This window comes from Bombus vosnesenskii, unplaced genomic scaffold (genome assembly GCF_011952255.1).
Source record: "Bombus vosnesenskii isolate JDL3184/JDL3185 unplaced genomic scaffold, Bvos_JDL3184-5_v1.1 scf7180000013304, whole genome shotgun sequence".
NCBI lineage: Eukaryota > Metazoa > Arthropoda > Insecta > Hymenoptera > Apidae > Bombus > Bombus vosnesenskii.
The window spans coordinates 4,038,118-4,056,726 of NW_022882953.1; the positions used below are offsets into that span (position 1 = coordinate 4,038,118).

Sequence of the window (18,609 nt, forward strand, 5' to 3'; positions counted from 1 at the left end):
CTAATTATAACTATAAAAGTAAGATCTACAAACTATAGTAGGAACTATAAAAGTAACTATAAAAGTAAGATCTGATTAGACATTTATTACACTTTTTAAATGTTATAAGATACTTCAAATATTGTAAAAATTCTGCGCGCTTAGGTTCTCCGTCAATCTATAAATGTCCATTAATTTAGTCATAAATTACTGTTTTCATAGTAGCGGTGTCATTAAACGACAAAAAAATTGCTGAGCAAAAACTTGCAACTCACTTCGGTTACAAGCTCTTGGAACGAAACAACAAAAAAGCACGACTACAGAAACGAAGGATCTCGATCTGCTTGCTATACATTGTACGCATCTATTTTAACATTTAAATCGAGATTGATGGCCCCGATAATCATTACGACGACGAATAAAAGTTGGAAAATGAAAAACCTTTGAATGTTGTATGCATCTTTCGCGAGTTTTGTACTTTGGTTTTTATTTCGTAGCGGGACGTGTCGACATCCTCGCAGTGTTGATCGTTGCGTTAGCAAAATTACTCAGATTTTAGCAGAACTTGTTTCTCGTATCGTTCCTTTGTTCCATGTAACTTTGTTGCGTTTCATTCGAGTTTAAAAACGCGAAAAGAATGACTGATATTCGGAATACGGCCAGGAATTTTGATCAAGCAATTCTGCACAGCCACGTGGAAGAAAGAAACAATAACGATCCACTCTAAGATTACTTTTGAAGCGAGAAAACGAATCGCCATTGTAATTCCTATTACGATCCTGTAACAATCCATTATCTGTATTCAAACGCAAAACGCTCGACTCGTAAATGCGGAAGCATCTATTCAAATACCGCTCTTGCTCTACAAGACCCTTACAAGAATACCATTAAGCTCGTAATCGATGCAAATGTTTGTCATAAAATTTAATTCGATTATATGTATATCGTGCTGCATATAAATTTTTTTACAATTGATTCAAAAGTCAGTAGTTACCGATATTTGAAGAGAGAAATGAGCCAGATATTATCAAATATAAATACAATCGATCCTCGAGCAACGCAAGAGTTAACGACGACACATTGTGTATAGTAAAAAATCGGTGTGTAATTTTGGATTCCTGAAAAACTGATCTACAACAATCTAACTGTTACGTGAAAGCCTCATTTTGCGTGTATCATGAATGCAATCATTCTTACGATAAAAAAGATCAACAGAAAGAAAGGTTCGTAAAATTTCTGTCAATTCGTTTGTACATAGAAGAAACGTTCTGGTAGTCAAACTTCGACACTTTGACCAATTTGATTTGCTTGTTACATGTGCAGGTTATTACGTGTGCGCTTTATGCAACGTTCACTGAACTTTCGGGACCTTATCTTCTCGCACTTCTGACAATTTCATACGTCATAGACATAGTTAAAGTTTGACGCCTGACCGATTTTAAGAGCTTGCTGTATCGTAGAGGCTGCTATGATTCAGCTCTTTCGAAGAAAAAGTAGAATGCTTCGTAAAACCATGGATATCGTGACGATAAAACTGCGTGTTTTCATGCGAATTCATATTCTTGAGAATATAATTAAAAAAGTAAAATCTCGGTAGAGAAGTGTTTCGCCTACGAAGTATTATAGAAAGCGCTATACCTTGAATATTTGATATACTTTTTCGTATTATACGCATTTCTATATCTAGTAATAACAGAGCCACGATGAATAATAATTTCACGAGAATGTATTTCTAATAGTTCCTCGTGCAAACATGATTTCGCGTGGATCACAAATATCAACGTTTACTGTTTCATGAATAAAATCCCATACACAATCTCCAAATTTATCTCCATCCATTTTCTATTCATTGCTTCATTGAATACTTTCTATTCTACTACTTTGAATTTGTTTCTCTTTTGGTGTAGGAATGGCGTAGCTCCGATATTTAAATCATATTTATCGAAAACAGAAGAGTGATATAAATTGTCAGTAATACAGTGAAAAAATTCACTGCCACCATCAGCTGTTGTAGTTGGAATTGAGAGACTTCTATCTAAATAACGACACTTTCGAATGAAGCTACTAAGTAAATTCTTTTTCGACTCGTCCAAATCGCCGAAAAGTTAGCTGCTCCGAGCAGACTCCTTATAGTTGCAAAATCCCTTCGATTGTGATAATGCGTTAACAGGCTAGTCGAGTGGTTAGGGGATTGATTTACCATGTGACACGCGTGTTACTTTGACGAGGCAGCGGATAGCGAGGTTGTGGTTGCTACGAGCTATTTCGCTATATCGTGCACACAGCGTCGATATTAATTCGGTTCCAAGCGTGTAACTTCGCGAATATTTTTCGCTCAATACTATGCGACGTGCTCTGAAAAAAAGAGATCGGCATGCGAAAACGACTTTTTGAGATAAATGCGTTCAAAGTTAAATTGTTTACTTTCGCTATTAATGCACGATTCCAATGGTGAATTGCCAAGTCAATAATTTTATTCGAGGAAAATGGATTCGGCTCCATTGCAAAGAGAATACTTTTACCGATAAAAGGAAACACGAAAAAGACAAAATCAATTTTTTCGCTCCTTAACGCCTTTTTAGAGCCCTGTTGTTAATCCCTTTGGTCAAATATAGTGACTCAAAAAAGTATTCCAACGCAGTTAGAAAATTTTTTGTATATACATGTACGTATTATATGGAGAACATTTAGGAATTTCCTTAACGCTGTAACGAGACACGACTATCGTTGTTACATTGGTAAAATTTGGAAGCAACTTGGAAATGTATATAGAAGTTAAAAGATACTTATTGGAAATATACTCTTCGCAAAAATCACCAAGGGTGGGATACTTTTTATTTATACAAACAGGTACGATTAAGAAACAAAAATATGTAGCATATTTAGCACGAATTGTACATTTAAGACTACTATTCGCGTTATATATTAACTTTTTACCAAGTTCGGAAAAAAGGATCTTCTAACTTTTACATACATCTTGAAATTCGTTCCAAATTTTACTATCGTAGTATAATCACCATAGTCGTTCTTTACTGAAGTGCTAACAACATTTCACAAAGTTTCGTATAATATACATACGATATATTCGTAGAACGATTCTGTGATAAGCGCTGGAATGCTTATTTACGCTGGCCATTGTACGAATACGAATTGTTGTCAGCCTCGACTGTGTTAAGAATGAAATTTTTTCAGGGATCCGCGAAAGCAGGTCGGTGAATACGCTCCACCGCCTCGATTCTCTTTATCGAGTGAAAAAATCTTGGTTGCCGAACAACGCCGGCTACTGATATCGGTCGCGTTGATAAATGTGATAATGCTTGTTGTTTCATCGAGTGGCGATCGCATATATCTCGTTCGTTGCATCTCTCGTGTACTTCTCTCTATTCCTTCCTCGCTCTCTCCTGCTGGTGGGAATTTTTAAAATTAGACTTTAAGGTCAAACGTTGGTGCTGTCGTCATCGTCCTGACCTAGACTCGCTGGGGTGTAAACTTCGCCACGCAGAGGTACGGATAAGGTGCGAATGGGAAAAGAAAGGAAAGGCTCGATTTACACGCTCGACGTAAACTCGTCCGTGTTAGAGAGGCGTACTCGACCGGCCATGACGTAAGAGAGGCAGGACCACCGTGGCACGTGAACGGTTATATTAAAAGTCGATTATCGTGATTTCGAACGCGGACACGATAGGTATGTAGTCGTTATGTATTTACTACATAGCGCGGGGAAGAAATATCAACGAGATCGTAGAATTGGTCGGACGACGTCATCGAGGGTTCACGTGCTCGTAGTTTCACGTGCTCGTAGTTTCACGTGCTGGAACGTTTCGATGAGCGAGTTGACAGAAACGTTGGATGATAAAGGCTCGAAAACTCGGCTACGGTTAAGTTCGCGTTGTATAAAGTGCAGTAGCCTTCGTAATATGGGGAGATCTTAAATTAATCCCCGATACGGGCAGCTCGTGACTCTCATAAGTTGACATGACGCACGCACATTGACCATTCTGTGACAATTACTTACGTGGGAGAGCGAGATCCAATCGCGGCGAAATTGCGATAGTGGATTATGTGTCCTTTAATTATGAATACGTGTGTATCGTAGATAATTCAATTTTTAAACATGTTGCGATCGAATGTCGTTAAGATAATTCATAAGCTTGTTTTCTTTTCATTTTTTCTATTATAGTAAAAAGTTGTTCCTTGTCTAGCATTATATCGTTTCGTTTACTTCACGATGAAATATATGGGCAGGAAAAAAAGACATTTTCCGGATAATCCGACCATGCAAAGAGTTGAAATATCGAATAAAAACCACCAGTGATGCATCGATAATAATAATAATAATAATAAATAATATAATAATAATAATGTTGCGTATGCTTCTCTATACTTTACGATAGGGACTGAATCAAAGTTAGAATATACTTGGATGGAAAGGAGCCTAAAGTACATTTTTACGTACGAATCAAAGAACAAGTCAAGAAATGTACAATTGTATCAAGATGTAACGAATGAGCTGCACTTGCAGTTTATTCGAAATTAATTCATCGCGATTGCTTTCTAAGAACAAGGTGCTGAGATTTTTCTTCTCTCTAACTATACTGGACATAAATAAAATTGTAGCCACGAAAATTGCACCCCTTTGTTCCAACCAGTACACTTTGCTCTCTATGTTTACTTCGTTGTATCGGTCTGGCGAGTATTTTTACGAACACTGGCTCCCTTCCATCGAACGTTTCGTAATTGGAATTCGACTAGGTGATCAACTCGAATAATATTATTCGTTCTCGACTACTTCACTTTGAAAACACGATTGCGAGTTTGATTTAACCTGCAAGCCCTTTACGCGATTTAAACGTGGGAACAGTGCGAAATTTGGAGATGGACTGGTAATTTCGTGTGACGATCATAAGATCGAGGATATCAAAATAATGAACGATAAAAATAGGGAGGGGACTAGATTAATCATGGCAATGGTTGCATCTAGGGCATTTCCTAAACGAAACACGAAGTCCTGACATCGAAACGCGAGCCAGGATCGAATTGGCAAGGGGCTGCATTTACAAAATAAAGTGGCTGTTATGTCGTCGCAATTTGGATTTAGAGGCGCGTTCGGTATGGTATGGGGGAAGGGATGTTCGAGATTCGAAATAGCGAACGGACTCGAAACATTATTCGGCACATTGAATATTGATGATTTTGAAGTATTTCCAGATCCTTGACATTTTCTCAGTCATCGGCGTTTATTCAAGTGGTTATCGTTAAAATTGTACGCGACAGTATAAATACTCGTCGGTTCTTAGATATTTAGATCGTTTTTCAGAAGAGCTGCAAGTCCTAACAAATCTCTGCTAGATTTAACCGAACATGAATTCTCGTTACAATAAGCTTTCTCTTATATCTGCTTTAACCTTTTCAAAACTGACGAGACGATAGGGCAACTATACTCAATATGGAACAGCGCAATATCTCGGCGAGTAACTAACAAAATCAATCGGCAACAGCGTAAAATATTTCGCTAAAAGCAAAAGGCAAGCATATTGGTATCTCAGCTTCATTTGAAAATCTGTCGTTGAATGCAGTTGATCGTTGTGTTTGAAAGCGTAACAAAATTCTTGAGAAGCAAGTTAAATAGCAAAATTTCTTAATGGAGACAACCTAGAAAATATTATTTTTGCATGATTTATCGTGAAACACGTTTGTTTTTTAGTGTCCAAAAGAAATTTACCGTGAAATTAATTTTCTTCTTAGTATGTATTCGTATATATCTAGTATTCACGTAATACGGAACATGTGAATGATACTGTTACCGATGACTATGATACAGAATTGTATCTGTCTTGTGTTGGCAACTACAAAAGAGACAATAATAGTGAAAAATGTGTCCAATGTATTCGCTGTTTTCACTGGGATCACGATTAATGTGTTTCAGGTGCGTCATTCGCGTGTTCAACGTGTAGAAGATAAAGAACGTTAATATAATATAATATAATATAATATGATATAATATAATGTAATGTAATATAATATAAGTTGAAACAAATGGAAAATATTTCTTTATTTGTCTTTTTACTTAAATAGATATTCAGTTTTCATGATAAAAATAAAGATTTTTGAGATTTCTTTACAAATTTCTTAAGTATTATTTTTTTAACTCGCCGGATTTGACTTTTTTAATACCTTTCATCGTGACTTTACGCCACTTAAACTTTTACATAGTTAACTATTAGCACACGAACATTTATCAATATTGTCGCGTTTTAACGTTATTTTCATTGAAAAGAAAGTCTCTTTATTCCTCTTTTTGCTTACTTCGTCTTTAAAATCAGCTGTCCCACGTTAGGTGCAGTTATCCTATATAACTTTTATAAAAATTGTTAAATTGTTATACCATTATGTCGCGTTATTTTGAAAATTACGTTTAATTACATACACGTATATTGTATTTGGAAGAATTAATCAATCTTTTCTTCAACCAATATTTAGATTCACGAGGATAAATGGTAAGAAAACTTTACGAAATACTAGTCTGATTCAACCAATCGTTGAATTAACAACATTTAAATTTGGAAACAGTTACAAACAAAAAAAAAAGATAGAGCTAGCAATTAATTATTTATGTTTAAAACAACCGTAACGTACAAAATTGTCCGACTGTACAGACTTCTGCTTGTTACACTTTCAATTATCTTGCACGAGAAAAAGCGACAAAGTAACTGTTTAGCAAGAAGTATCGTACGTGCCACACACGCTATTCGTTCAATTCGTTTCAACAATCCAATAACACCGCAACTACCAAGCCTGTCAAAATGACTGGCATCAGTTTTTTATTTTTACAATTACTAAAAACATGTATAACTATCTTCGATATTAAAATGTTTGCTTTTATCGTATCGAAAATTTAGCTACATATAGCTATTTATTATTACCACATTACTTTAATCCCAATTAACTGCGTACGATATGTTTAAGTACGTATTAAGGAATAATAGTCGCAGTGTTAATATCGATTACTTCTAATTCAGTATCCTATTTTTCCGAATCCGTTGGAAAAATAAGAAACACTTACATCCTGAAAACTAAAAAGTAAAAGTACCCAATACTATTCAATATCCCTTCCCTGTACTAAATCAATAAAACTCTAATCTTTTTTTAAAACACGTACTTCACTGGTACACTAGGACTATCAAAAACAAATGTTTGCTCCTTCAGAGTCCGGACAGCGCTTTTAGATGACTCGTACGTGTATCCACATTCGTTCGGTCGAAACATTACATAAAAATCACGAAACGATCGGACGAAGAAAAAACAATGGGAAGTAAGAAGTAAGAGTACTTAGATATGTGGGTGGTAAAGGTAGTCTCACCTCCTCTACAGCCTCAACGGCCTCTATAACGTGTTCCGCGATCTCCGCCGCAGTCAGACCGGTCTCGATGGGTGCGATCTGCGAATGTCGTCGCCCTTCGGCATCGGTAAGCTCCTGATAGCAGGATTCGCCGGAACCTCGTCTGCTGCCGGCGATACACATGGCTCGGCGGAAAAGTCCCGCAACGACAGCGCACAGGCCACACTGCATGCCCGTCGCGCTTCCTCGGCTGGACAACGAGCCGCCATTTGTTCGTCGACGGGTCCGAGTCCCGCGAGAGCCACCCTCACGTGCTTTGGACGCCAGCTTTTCTGCCTTTTTCGTTTTCCGCCCCTTTTTATCTTTTTCACGCTTTAACCTTATTATCCCTTCAAACGTTTCGTTCAATCTTGTTTCTCTATTTCTTTTCTCTACTATACAATTCCGCTACACTCTTCCAATTTTATCTCGGATTTTTATCCTCGATGAATCGTCGATAATTTATTCGCTTCTTTGAAATGTAATTAATTTCTTTCGTTCTTTTTTTTTTCTTTCAATTGCTGAACGTTCTCCTAGCGAGCGTTTTCAAAGCTTGCGCCTTTAATCTCTCGCGTAATTCGTCGTGTTTGATTTTATCGCGCTTTCTTTTTTTAATTATTCGAGCACTTTTATCACTTGTGCTAAAATTTCTCTGATTATTCTTCCTCTAAATTTCACGTATCTGTCGCACTTCAGCTCCTCACTACTGTTTCACACTGTTTCCTCCGATCTCCCAGATCGTTGTCTTCGCATGCAGGTATCTCCTATCGTTATCCAACCGCGACTTCGAACTTCACCGTTTTAACTACTCGATCGTACTACTATACATTCGCGTTACTACGATGTACATCTAGCCAGCTGGTTCAGATATATCTCTCGACACGATTGACCGATTATCTTTCACGTTCGAACGCCTCATCCCGGACACGGTTCAGCTTTGTCCTGATCCGGAGATCGGCTAGTGGTCGCGTGGTCGCGTACATTCGATCGATCCCGTGTCGCACGCCGTTCAGACGACCGTCCCTTCCAACGACGATCCACCGGTACCGCATATCACCTGCACCACCAGGAAAGTACGTCGGAAACGAGTCTCCACGGAACTCGAGAAGGTCGAGAGGGAGGAGCTGCAGCTCTCTCCTTCCTTTCCTCGGAGGAAACTATCGATTGCCGTCAAGTTACGAGCACGATAGCATCTAACGACACATAGTGGTCCTACAATGGAGCACCATGACTAGGATAACGAGAGAGAAAGAATAGGAAAATGTTGGGCGAATCACACACAGAAGGTGAACGAAACCGATTTTTTGGGTACACACGTGGTCCGTACGATGTAAAATTGTCGATCGAACGATTTTCCTCGTGGACAGACGTTAATCTCGATTCCGAACGGATGTCTCGTGGCGCCGTTGTGTCCGGGTCACGTGGGAACGTAGGTTTTGGAATTTTAACGCGCCCCGTGCCCCTCGGGTCCCCCGTGGTCCAAGATCGTATACACACGAAAGCAAACACTTCGTCGGCTGAAGAGAAGGACTCGTAGTACGGGGAAGGTTAAAAAGTTGGCGCTAGGAAGATCTTAGCGTCACTCTTGAAACAAATGTTCCGATATGCACTTCCTGTTTGAATTTTGGGCCAAAAGTAGGTATATTCGAGAGTTTCCCTTTGATTTCGTTTATTTTTGTTGCAATATTTTGTGTAACAATTTCAGCCTTGTTTTAACCAACAGACATCTGTTTATTTACGATTAGAGATTACGCAATTTGTATATCTATGTAGGTATATCCTTCTAATCGTGTTTTATTAATTACTACAATATTATATTTAATTACTATATCATTCTACTGATATACCAAGAAATATACCTGCAGTCTATTCGTTATTGGTCTTTAGTTTTTAGATCGAACTAAAAACTAAAGACTGATAGCAGTTTCTCTTCCCTACAAGCAAACGAAATTTCTGTTATAATTTTTGAACGATAAAGAAACACCATTCGCGTTCTTTCAAAGTCGAGGAACCTGCGAAGGCTTTTATTCACGATTATGTGAAGCTAGCAAAATCGTATTTAAAATGTTAATATATTGAACATTACGTAATTCTGATATAGCAGAACTTTTGCTTTTTAGTGGGCACGGAACGTGCTAACAACGCTGCTCCCTAAATTCATCTGCTAGCTTTCCACCCTTTGCAAAATCTTTTAATATGATCAGTTAACGATCCCAGCACTTTTCTACGGTGGAGTATTTTAAAGCCAAATCTCATATATTTAGGAGAAAGAAAGTACCTAATAAGTATCTATGATACGAATTTACCTGTACACTGTGAACTTCTTTTCTTTTCCATCGCTTTATCGATGAAAGCAAAACCAAATAACAATAGGCACATTGTCAATCGATTCGTGGGGAGTACGAAAGGTTAATATATCAGGAAAATGACATACGTCGTGTAAGAAGAACACGGACAAGTACAGAGAAACGTGTAAATCGTCGTTTCCTTCGTATTTCCTTCGATCGGACGTCGACGAATTTCGAAAAAAGCATCGAGACGATGATGAGCACGTGGTTCACTCGCTGAACCTGGAAATCTCGATGATCTATCCGTGGACCACATTGTCGATTTCCATCGCGTCGCGTCGTCGTCGTCGTCGTCGTCGTCGTTAATGGCACGTCTAATACATCAGGTAAACAACGAGATCCTCCCGCTACCCTCTTTCTCGATAAGATACCACGAATCCGTAGTAAGAATCTCTCTCTTCGCTGTGTGCAGGCCAGGGAGGAGAAAAGAAATAAAAATGGGCAAGAACAAAGGTCCTCCTCTTTGTTCCCTTCGACCTCGATTTTTCCGCGAGACTTTTTTTCAGCTTACGGAGCAGCAATTATAACCGTGTGGCGAGAGTGCGCTCTCAAAGAGTGTACGGTCACGAGAAAAAAAAAAAATGGTGAAAAACGAGAGGAAAAGGGGTTTGGAAAAAGGTGGGAACCACGGTTACGTGTACTCGTTTCCGCGCTTCCTATCGCTCCAATGTCTCTTGCTCGTACGATTAATTCTTGCCATTTAAAAAGAGACGGAAAGAAAGAAGATTCGTTGAGAAGCTTCCGGGACACCTTTCACCTATTCATTTTCATCGACGTGACAAATTAAGCGATTTAGCTTTATTTACATTTCAGTCGATTAGATTCATACATCTCGATCAACATCGACATGTACGGAAATTCAACAAGCACTATCGTTTCCTCGTCGTACGGACGCACCGCGTAAACATACGCTCGTATCACTTAAAAGCCGTATCACCCGACAGCGAAGGGACAATCGAACGATGGTCAATAGACGATGATATCCTCTTTCAACAACTGCAACTCGACTTCTGTATACAGCTTCGGAATATCCTTATCGTATAGAGACACCAGAGAAGCGTCCATCGAGATCGCAGTAGAATCGAATAGAATATCCGCGAGTAAGAATGATACCCTGGATGCGATACCTTTAGCGGAGCATACGGGGCTTGACTGTCGTTGTGCCGTCCTAACTAGTACGCGAGAGAAGAACGACGGGGTAACGCCCGCGCACAGATATCGTAGCTGCTTCCGCACCGGGACGAGCCTAGGAGCTCCATAACCGCGTGTTACGGGTTGGCCCCCGGGCCCCGAGGCCCGGTGCCGACGTCGGCTCGAGCACGAGGGCGCTTCCCTTGATGGTTCCTCCGTCGTACACGTTTCCGTACGAGGCAAATGTGGCAATAAATAAAAAGAGAAAGAGTAAGAGAAAGAGGAATATCCCCCCGAAGATAGAAGAATTCGAGGCCGGGAGCGTACTGCCGCTATCACCGACTATGCACGCCGGCCGGCCGCTGTGCATGCACTGAGCCACTGGCTTCGAGCGACGAACGCTCGGACGACGTACGAGCTCGGCAGCGATCGGTCGTCTTCGCCGCCGCTCGGCTGCCTCCGTTGCCTGGCCACGCTTCCCGGTCAGGCTGCCCGAACCGCGCAACGCTTGCTCCGAACAGGCGACGCGAGAGTGCCTTTCTCATTATGCGTCGAGCTCTCGTCGCGAGTGACTCGTTCTAGGTAGGCTATCGCGACCGTTCGGTCGGCGCTTGCTTCGATGCGTTTCTCTCTCTGGGAAATAGAAAGAGAGGAATCGCTTGTACGCGACGAGAGAAGATCAATAACGGATCCCTCCCTCTTTCCGTCGCGTGTACGCGCCAGCCGCGGCGACGTAGCCGCCACGTATTTACACACGCACGTCATGCCAGTCTTACACCACCCCCCGCGGAACATCGCGAACGTCCGCGGTCAAGAATTTCGCGGTCGCAAGACGCGTGCAAAGGATATACCCCGTTTTATCGATCCCTTACAGATTTCGCTACTAGTATTGCATGCAACGGAGGTGTGCTCTGCTGATTCGTCGCTGCTGAACAACGCTAACGACGGAAGCTGACCGTGTTTACCGTTCGGAAGTATGGATCGGAAGCTGCGGGCACAAATTGAACGGTTGATTCATAGAGATATAGACAGGGCGTTTTCGAGTCGTATATTCGCAGATTCGTGAAAGTTCGAACGAGTAAATGTTCGTTTATGTCGAATGTTGGAACGATTTTTTCGATTTACGAGTTTGCAATAGCCAATGACCGGTGCCTTGAAACTTTCTGGCTTAGAGTGCCGATAAGCAAAGCCCGATGTCGATTTGCATTGTTGGTCGTAAGAGAAAAATTGTGGGATAGCGTATCTAGGGTTCACCAAGCTACTTTCACAAACTGTTAGAAATTTCATTAATTGTACAATTTGCAAAATTTTTTACTTGCTTTCGCAAGTTTTGCCGTACAACGAATTGGGTTTATAGTTAATTACGAATGCATAGGGTGTTTAACAGTAGAGTCAAGCTTTAAACTGCAGTCAAGAGTTAATGAATATTACATGTAGTTAAAGTCTAGCGCAATCTCTCTTTATAGGGTACGACGACCTCCATCGTTTTTCGAATTAATCGCTAATTTCTTAAAAGAAATTTCTTAACTCATTGACGTTCGTTGTATTCAAAGAAGTACACCCGATATGTACCGTTACAATAATTTCAAATTTCAAACAAGCTTCGATGGGTTAATGAAAATTTCGAATAAAATTTCCTAAATACTTTCCACTTTATGAAATTTTCGAAAACAGAATTTGAAGATGAAACACGGTATAAAGGACGTTGCGGAGTAAATTGGAAGATATATAGCAGATACATTTATACAAGTATCATTTACATGTAATAAATTTTTGACTCTTTAACACTGCAGTATATTGCGATATTCTTTCATTACTCGCTCACTGTGACTTCTAGGAGAATTAATATCTAAATGGAATTGTATATTACGTTGTTTCTGCGTCATTGCGACAAGCATTAAGCAAATTATATCGCGTTAGAGCGTAAAACAAGCGAAAACCTGAGGGAACGCGTTAGAAATTCCTTTCGACGATTTGTTTCCCTCTTGAAACATGAAAATGATGGAAACGCGATGTTTAATGCCTTAAATACCATGAGCAACGTGATAAAATTTTTGCTCGAGGAACGAATACGCGAAAAAGATTATTTTTATTTGTCGCGTGAATAAATTCGATTTTTCTCGAAATGAAACGAAAAAAGCAGGAAATATTACAAAGTATCGTGACAACTGTGTCCGATGAATTTAGAGCGATGTGCCGGCCTATCTCTGCATTTTACACCGATATCAGAAATGACTAGATGAAAAATCGATAAACGTTTCCGGTTCTACATATGCGATTCGTCAGATAACGTATTCACACTATCGAAAACGCGAATGCACTCGTCTCTGTTCGACGAAACAGCACAGCCGAGTGCTTTATTCGAGGAAATAGCGGTGAAAACACGTTAACCTCTCTATAACCAGAATTTCGTTTGCTTATGAAGAAAAAATAAACATAGTTGATTATAATTAGACGGCGGATGTTTAGACACTTATGAGAAATCGAAGGATATAAAAATATATAGAACGGCAATATGCAAAAATACATAAAATAGCCAAAGCAAATTATTCGTTATAATATTTAGCAAGCGACATGGGATCTCTATTTAGATTTCGTTATTTTAGTTATGATCATAGAAATTATATACTTGCATAAATATTTGCAATTTAGTTATAGACTAAAAAATAATTTCTTTGTCAATAATCAATTATTTACTAATTTCTCATATTTCTATATTATTACGAATTTTTAATAAAAGCAACGATACATCCTGTATACAAGTTAAAGTTAAAAATCATCGGCAATTTCTGGATAAGCTGCAAAAATGAGAGATAAAATGCTGGAATATCGTAAAACGAAAGGACGAAAAATACGATCAAATAAACGTTGCCATTCTTGAAATACTAAATTTTCCAAAGCTCGTGCCTCCACAATAACATGACTATCATTCATGACTTTAAATTTTTCATATTTCCGCATCCCCATATTCCCATCCAACTCCAACAAAGAGATCTTTGTTTCGACGCATGAGAAATCAAAATGATCACCATATCTTACACAGATCAGAAGAAAGAAAATAATACAATTCTAAGCGTCGAGAAGCTTTTATTTTATCAAGACGAAGAGGTTTTGTAAACTGAGGGAACATCGAGAGATACAATCCATTTTATTTTATGAAATTTTTGCACTTTCTATTACACTTTTCAAAAAAGGGAAAAATGTTCCACCAAATACGATCGTTTATAGCAATTCGTCAGTTCTTACGAGCGTAACAATAAAAAACATACGACGAAGAAGAATTTTATTCTATAATAACATCAACATTCTCGAATGTTTCTATCGTAACTACTTTTATGTTCTGATTACCATAATTATAACTTGTATTATTCGACCAATAATAACTACAAGTATACCAATCTTCCAACAAGCGCCTTAAATACATTTTAATTTATTATTTTAGTTTATACGTTACATGTCAAAATATTTGAAAGATCTACCTAAATTCCGGTTTACAATAACTCGTAAGAACGTGATCATGGAAACACACGTAGAAGAAGAAGAATTCCAGTTATTATATTTTCTTTTATAATAACGTTAACTTACTCGGATGTTTCTATCGTAATTACTTTTATCTTCTGATTACTATAATTATAACTTCTATTATACGACCAATAATAACTGGCACACTACACCTACACCGTTCTTTCAATGAGCGCTTTAAATACATTTTAATTTATTATTTTAATTTATATGTTACACGTCAAAATATTTGAAAAATCTACCTAAGTTCCTGTTTACAGCAACTCACGATTTCGTAAAAGCGTGATCATGGAAACACACGTAGAAGAAGAAGGATTCTGGCTATCATATTTTCTTTTATACTACTCTTATTTCCTCGTTATTATAAGTTATAATTAGCAATTATGCACCAATAACAACTGGTACTCTACATTTATACCATTCTTCCAATGACCTCAAATACATTTCGATATATTATTTTAATTTATACATTACACAATATTAAAATATTAGAAAAATCTACCCGTGTTCCCCCAGTTTATAGCAACTCCTGATTTCCTACGAGAGCGTGACCCTGAAAACGCACGCAGAGGAGAGCGTGCCCGAACCAAGGTGAGATCCCCGCTGGGGCAATTGCGGATAGAGAAAATAACGATGTGTTTTCAGTGAATCCTCTCTTCTCTTGTGCACGACGACAATCCCGAAGAGAGGGAGAATCGGGCTGCATTATCGCCGGATTGCCATTGCCGCTATAAAAAAAAAAGCTTGACCCGTATTCTCTTTTACGTTCAACTTGGCCACCGCCATAGAAACCTCATTTTTCTTCTCTTTTCTTTTCTTCTTTTCTTTTATTTTCCTCCCTTCAGACTTTTCTTTCGCGGCTCGTTTCGCGGGAAGGGCACTCTAACTCGCGACGGGGGTTCGTCGTCGACGATCCCTTGAATACGTTTGTTAACGAACGCCAGAAAGCACCGGTCGATCGACCCACGGACCGAATTTAGGTAATAACCAGAGCTCTCGTCGTGGGACATCTGCGTTTAAACGAGATCCTAGCGTCTAATGTTTGCCACAATGGATTTTAGAGGCGAATCGATGGTGTCTCAACGCGAAACACGGAGACTCTGCCAAGAGACCAAGAGAATATTTCACGATATTCGCGTACACTGTTTTATACTTTCACGACGATTGGATGACGTATTCGTGACTCTTTTTCAAAGTTTCAATCGTGTTATTAGTACTTGCTAGTTAGAAACTACAGTTATAGACGCTTGATCAATTTGTCGTTACGTAAATCTTACTAAGACAAATAAGTTTATATCAATTGAAATTTACAATTGAGAATTGAAAGTCATATTTATTTTCTTTTTATGAAATCGATAGATTATAAATTTGAAAGATTAGGTACAGAAGTAATGATATGGACTGTAAAATTTTTTACCCAAATGTGTCTTTCTGAGGGTGCTTTGGGCCGGCAAAGCCGAAATCGGACATCATATTTCACGGAAACGAACGCCTTTAAAGATTCGTCTTTGTGAACATTTAACCGACAAAGATTCTAATTGTAGAAATCCGCTTAAGACCATACAGAGCGGCAAGGGGTAACTTACCGAGTAAAGTGATGGCACAGCTAATGCCAATGCTCCAAATGCCAATTCTCCTCTTTACGGCTTACCGCTCTCTGTAAAAATAAAAAATAACCCAAACAAACCTACTTCAATACTCACGATTCAAATGCACACAGAGTAAGCCATACAGTATGTTAAGAGCATCAAATTTTAAAAAAGGTCCCGTTAAAATTCACGAGGATGTCATACATCAACAAGTTGATCGAAATTTTTGACGTCTTATTTCCGTGAAAAACGATCAATATTTTTGGCTTCGGCGACCTCAAAAACTTCTAAAAATGTCATTTTAACCGAGTATTCTGTGGGCCAGATACTAGAGCCAATTTAAATTACTTTTTAAAAAAGCTTGTCAATATCGCGTTAAAGATCTAAAAGGGATCAGCGAACATTAATTATTCTAAAATTACTATAGTTTTATCCAGCACTATATTACATTAATCTACGACTATATGCGACTTATTAAAAATTCAATTGCTTCGGTTCAAAAGCGATCAAAGAATTTCCCCTGTAACAGAAGAAAATTTAAAATACATTTTCGTTTAGACAAATTATGCTGTTGTCTTGTTATGTAGTTTGAATAACGTAATCTAACCGAAGTTAAGCGCAACAAAAATGTTGCTTGGTACAAACCGCGATCAATTTACTCAGTTCGACTTTTAAAGCAACAACGTAATATTATAGCCGTGTGCGACGGTTTCACGCAACGACTTCACGAAACTTTCAAACGGAATGTTCGCGTATTTAGGAATTCATCTAAGCGATTCCAAATATAGAATCAGCGTAAACGGGCACAAGTACGTATCTATTACCGCGATAGAAATACACGTACTATTTTCCCTTGCCTCTGTCAAGGTGCTCGCGATATATGTACATACTGTATGCATATAGCTCGCAATGCAAGTAGTATAGGTAATCGAGTTACGTACTTCTTCAACTTCTTTCAAACTGAAACTCACGGCTGTCAGTGAAACTGGCGAAAAGCTTTCAAAGTTTCGTTTCCCTTGAAAATTTTAATTCTGATAATACTTCGATCGAATAGATTGATGGACAAGTGACTTCAATAATAATTTCCAGTATCTGCTATCACAACTTCGGCTGAATTTCTTTTTTATGAAACGAAAGTTTTCATGAAATTCCAACTACTTCGATTGATAAGATTATAAATGGTAATGAATCTTCGAGCTTGTAATACATACTCACTTTTAGAGGAATACGATATGCTTAATCAAATTCGCTCCAGTTATTTGATATCCAATTTATATTTTATACTCTATATCGGATGTATTCTATGTATATCGATATCTAATCCTATTTCGTGTTCTATATCGAAGTTTACGTATGCTTACAACGTATGCAGCATATTAATACGCGAAGAAGTCGCAACTCTCTTAATTTTTGATGCATAAAAGTACAAACGTCCTTTTGGATACTGACGTCCATTGCTTGACCGCGAATATGCTACGGTTTACTACTTGTTCTTGCATTCTAATAAGATTGCTTGCAATATCGAGTTGTTTATCACTAAATTATCGAAATAAAACGTAACGATATTCGATTTTTGTACCGAGTGTTTATACGATTTAATTTTATCTACACTTATACTGACAAACATATACCTCACAGTAAATCTACACCAGTTCGTTAAATAGAGGCTTATTGTGAGAGTTTAAAGACGTGGATTTTGGCTCAAAATTTTAGATTTTAGGCCAACATGTTATAAACTTATCTATACGTCTAGTAAAGCTTGTACACCTTTCTCTACAATTATTTTTTTTTAAATATCCAATTTTTCTTTGAATATTTTCTTTTTTTAGAGACTTAAATTCCAATGTTTGTTTCTATATGCCGCTAAATAATTTAGCAACCATCTTTCTAAAAATAAACAGCCACTCTTCCAGCTTGCTACGACGTAAATTTGTTAACGATTAATAAAACAAACAGTAAGTTCACTGTCTCCAGGCAATCCTTCAGACTTACAATTAGCCTGTTTTTATATTCATTTTGTATGTCACTTTTGTTCGATAGGTACTTGAAGAAAGAAAGGAGCAAAACCAAACGAGACGAAAAGAGACGAGAAAAACAGATAACTGAGAACCTCTGTTCGTTTGGTAGGATGGCTGGAACGGGGGGCGACTGCTTGTCGGCCATTGACCTCGCAACTGCAACCACCACCCCATCTCAGTCTCTCTCTTCTAGGTGCCATGAAACTATTCTATCTGCCTCTCCTCCGTATCTATCGCTCTTCCTGTCTGGTTACTCATTACGACTCTTTCCGCTTCTTCGAGCTTTTGCGCGTCTTTTTTCTCCCGCTACCCATCGGATTAATTTCTTTTCCACGCGAGAAGAATGCAAGACGGAGTGGTTGTCACAGGAAACGAGAGATAGTATCGGTAATTTTCTTTATCGATATAGATGGTATTCTCTTAGATCACCACGTTTCAAACCGTAACATGCAAATTGTCCCCGTATCTGCAATCGTAGCTGTTCATTTTCAAATTTATCATTAAATACAACTATTTATGTTTTGAACATAATTTTTTGAAATAAGATACGATAGAATAAATTCGCAAATAATTTTCTAATTCGTGAATTTTTTCTAAACGTATATCAATGATATCTTGTATCATATAGCTTTATTTCACATTTG

General features: G+C 38.3%; 1 protein-coding gene across 11 annotated transcripts in view; it reads right to left on the reverse strand.

Moving 5' to 3' along the window:
- Window positions 1-18,609, reverse strand: part of LOC117234376 — a 135,902-nt gene that overhangs the window by 90,348 nt on the left and 26,945 nt on the right. For 3 of the 11 annotated variants that reach the window (XM_033495517.1, XM_033495515.1, XM_033495513.1), the window contains exons 1-2: window positions 8,674-8,874; window positions 7,340-8,569 (exon numbers count right to left, since the gene is read on the reverse strand). The exons of 1 other annotated variant lie outside the window; for it this stretch is intronic. In XM_033495517.1, the coding sequence (XP_033351408.1) occupies window positions 7,340-7,549 (210 nt within the window). In that variant the 5' untranslated portion in view covers window positions 7,550-8,569; window positions 8,674-8,874. 7 more of the 11 variants (XM_033495508.1, XM_033495509.1, XM_033495512.1 and 4 more) reach the window with 7 other exon arrangements.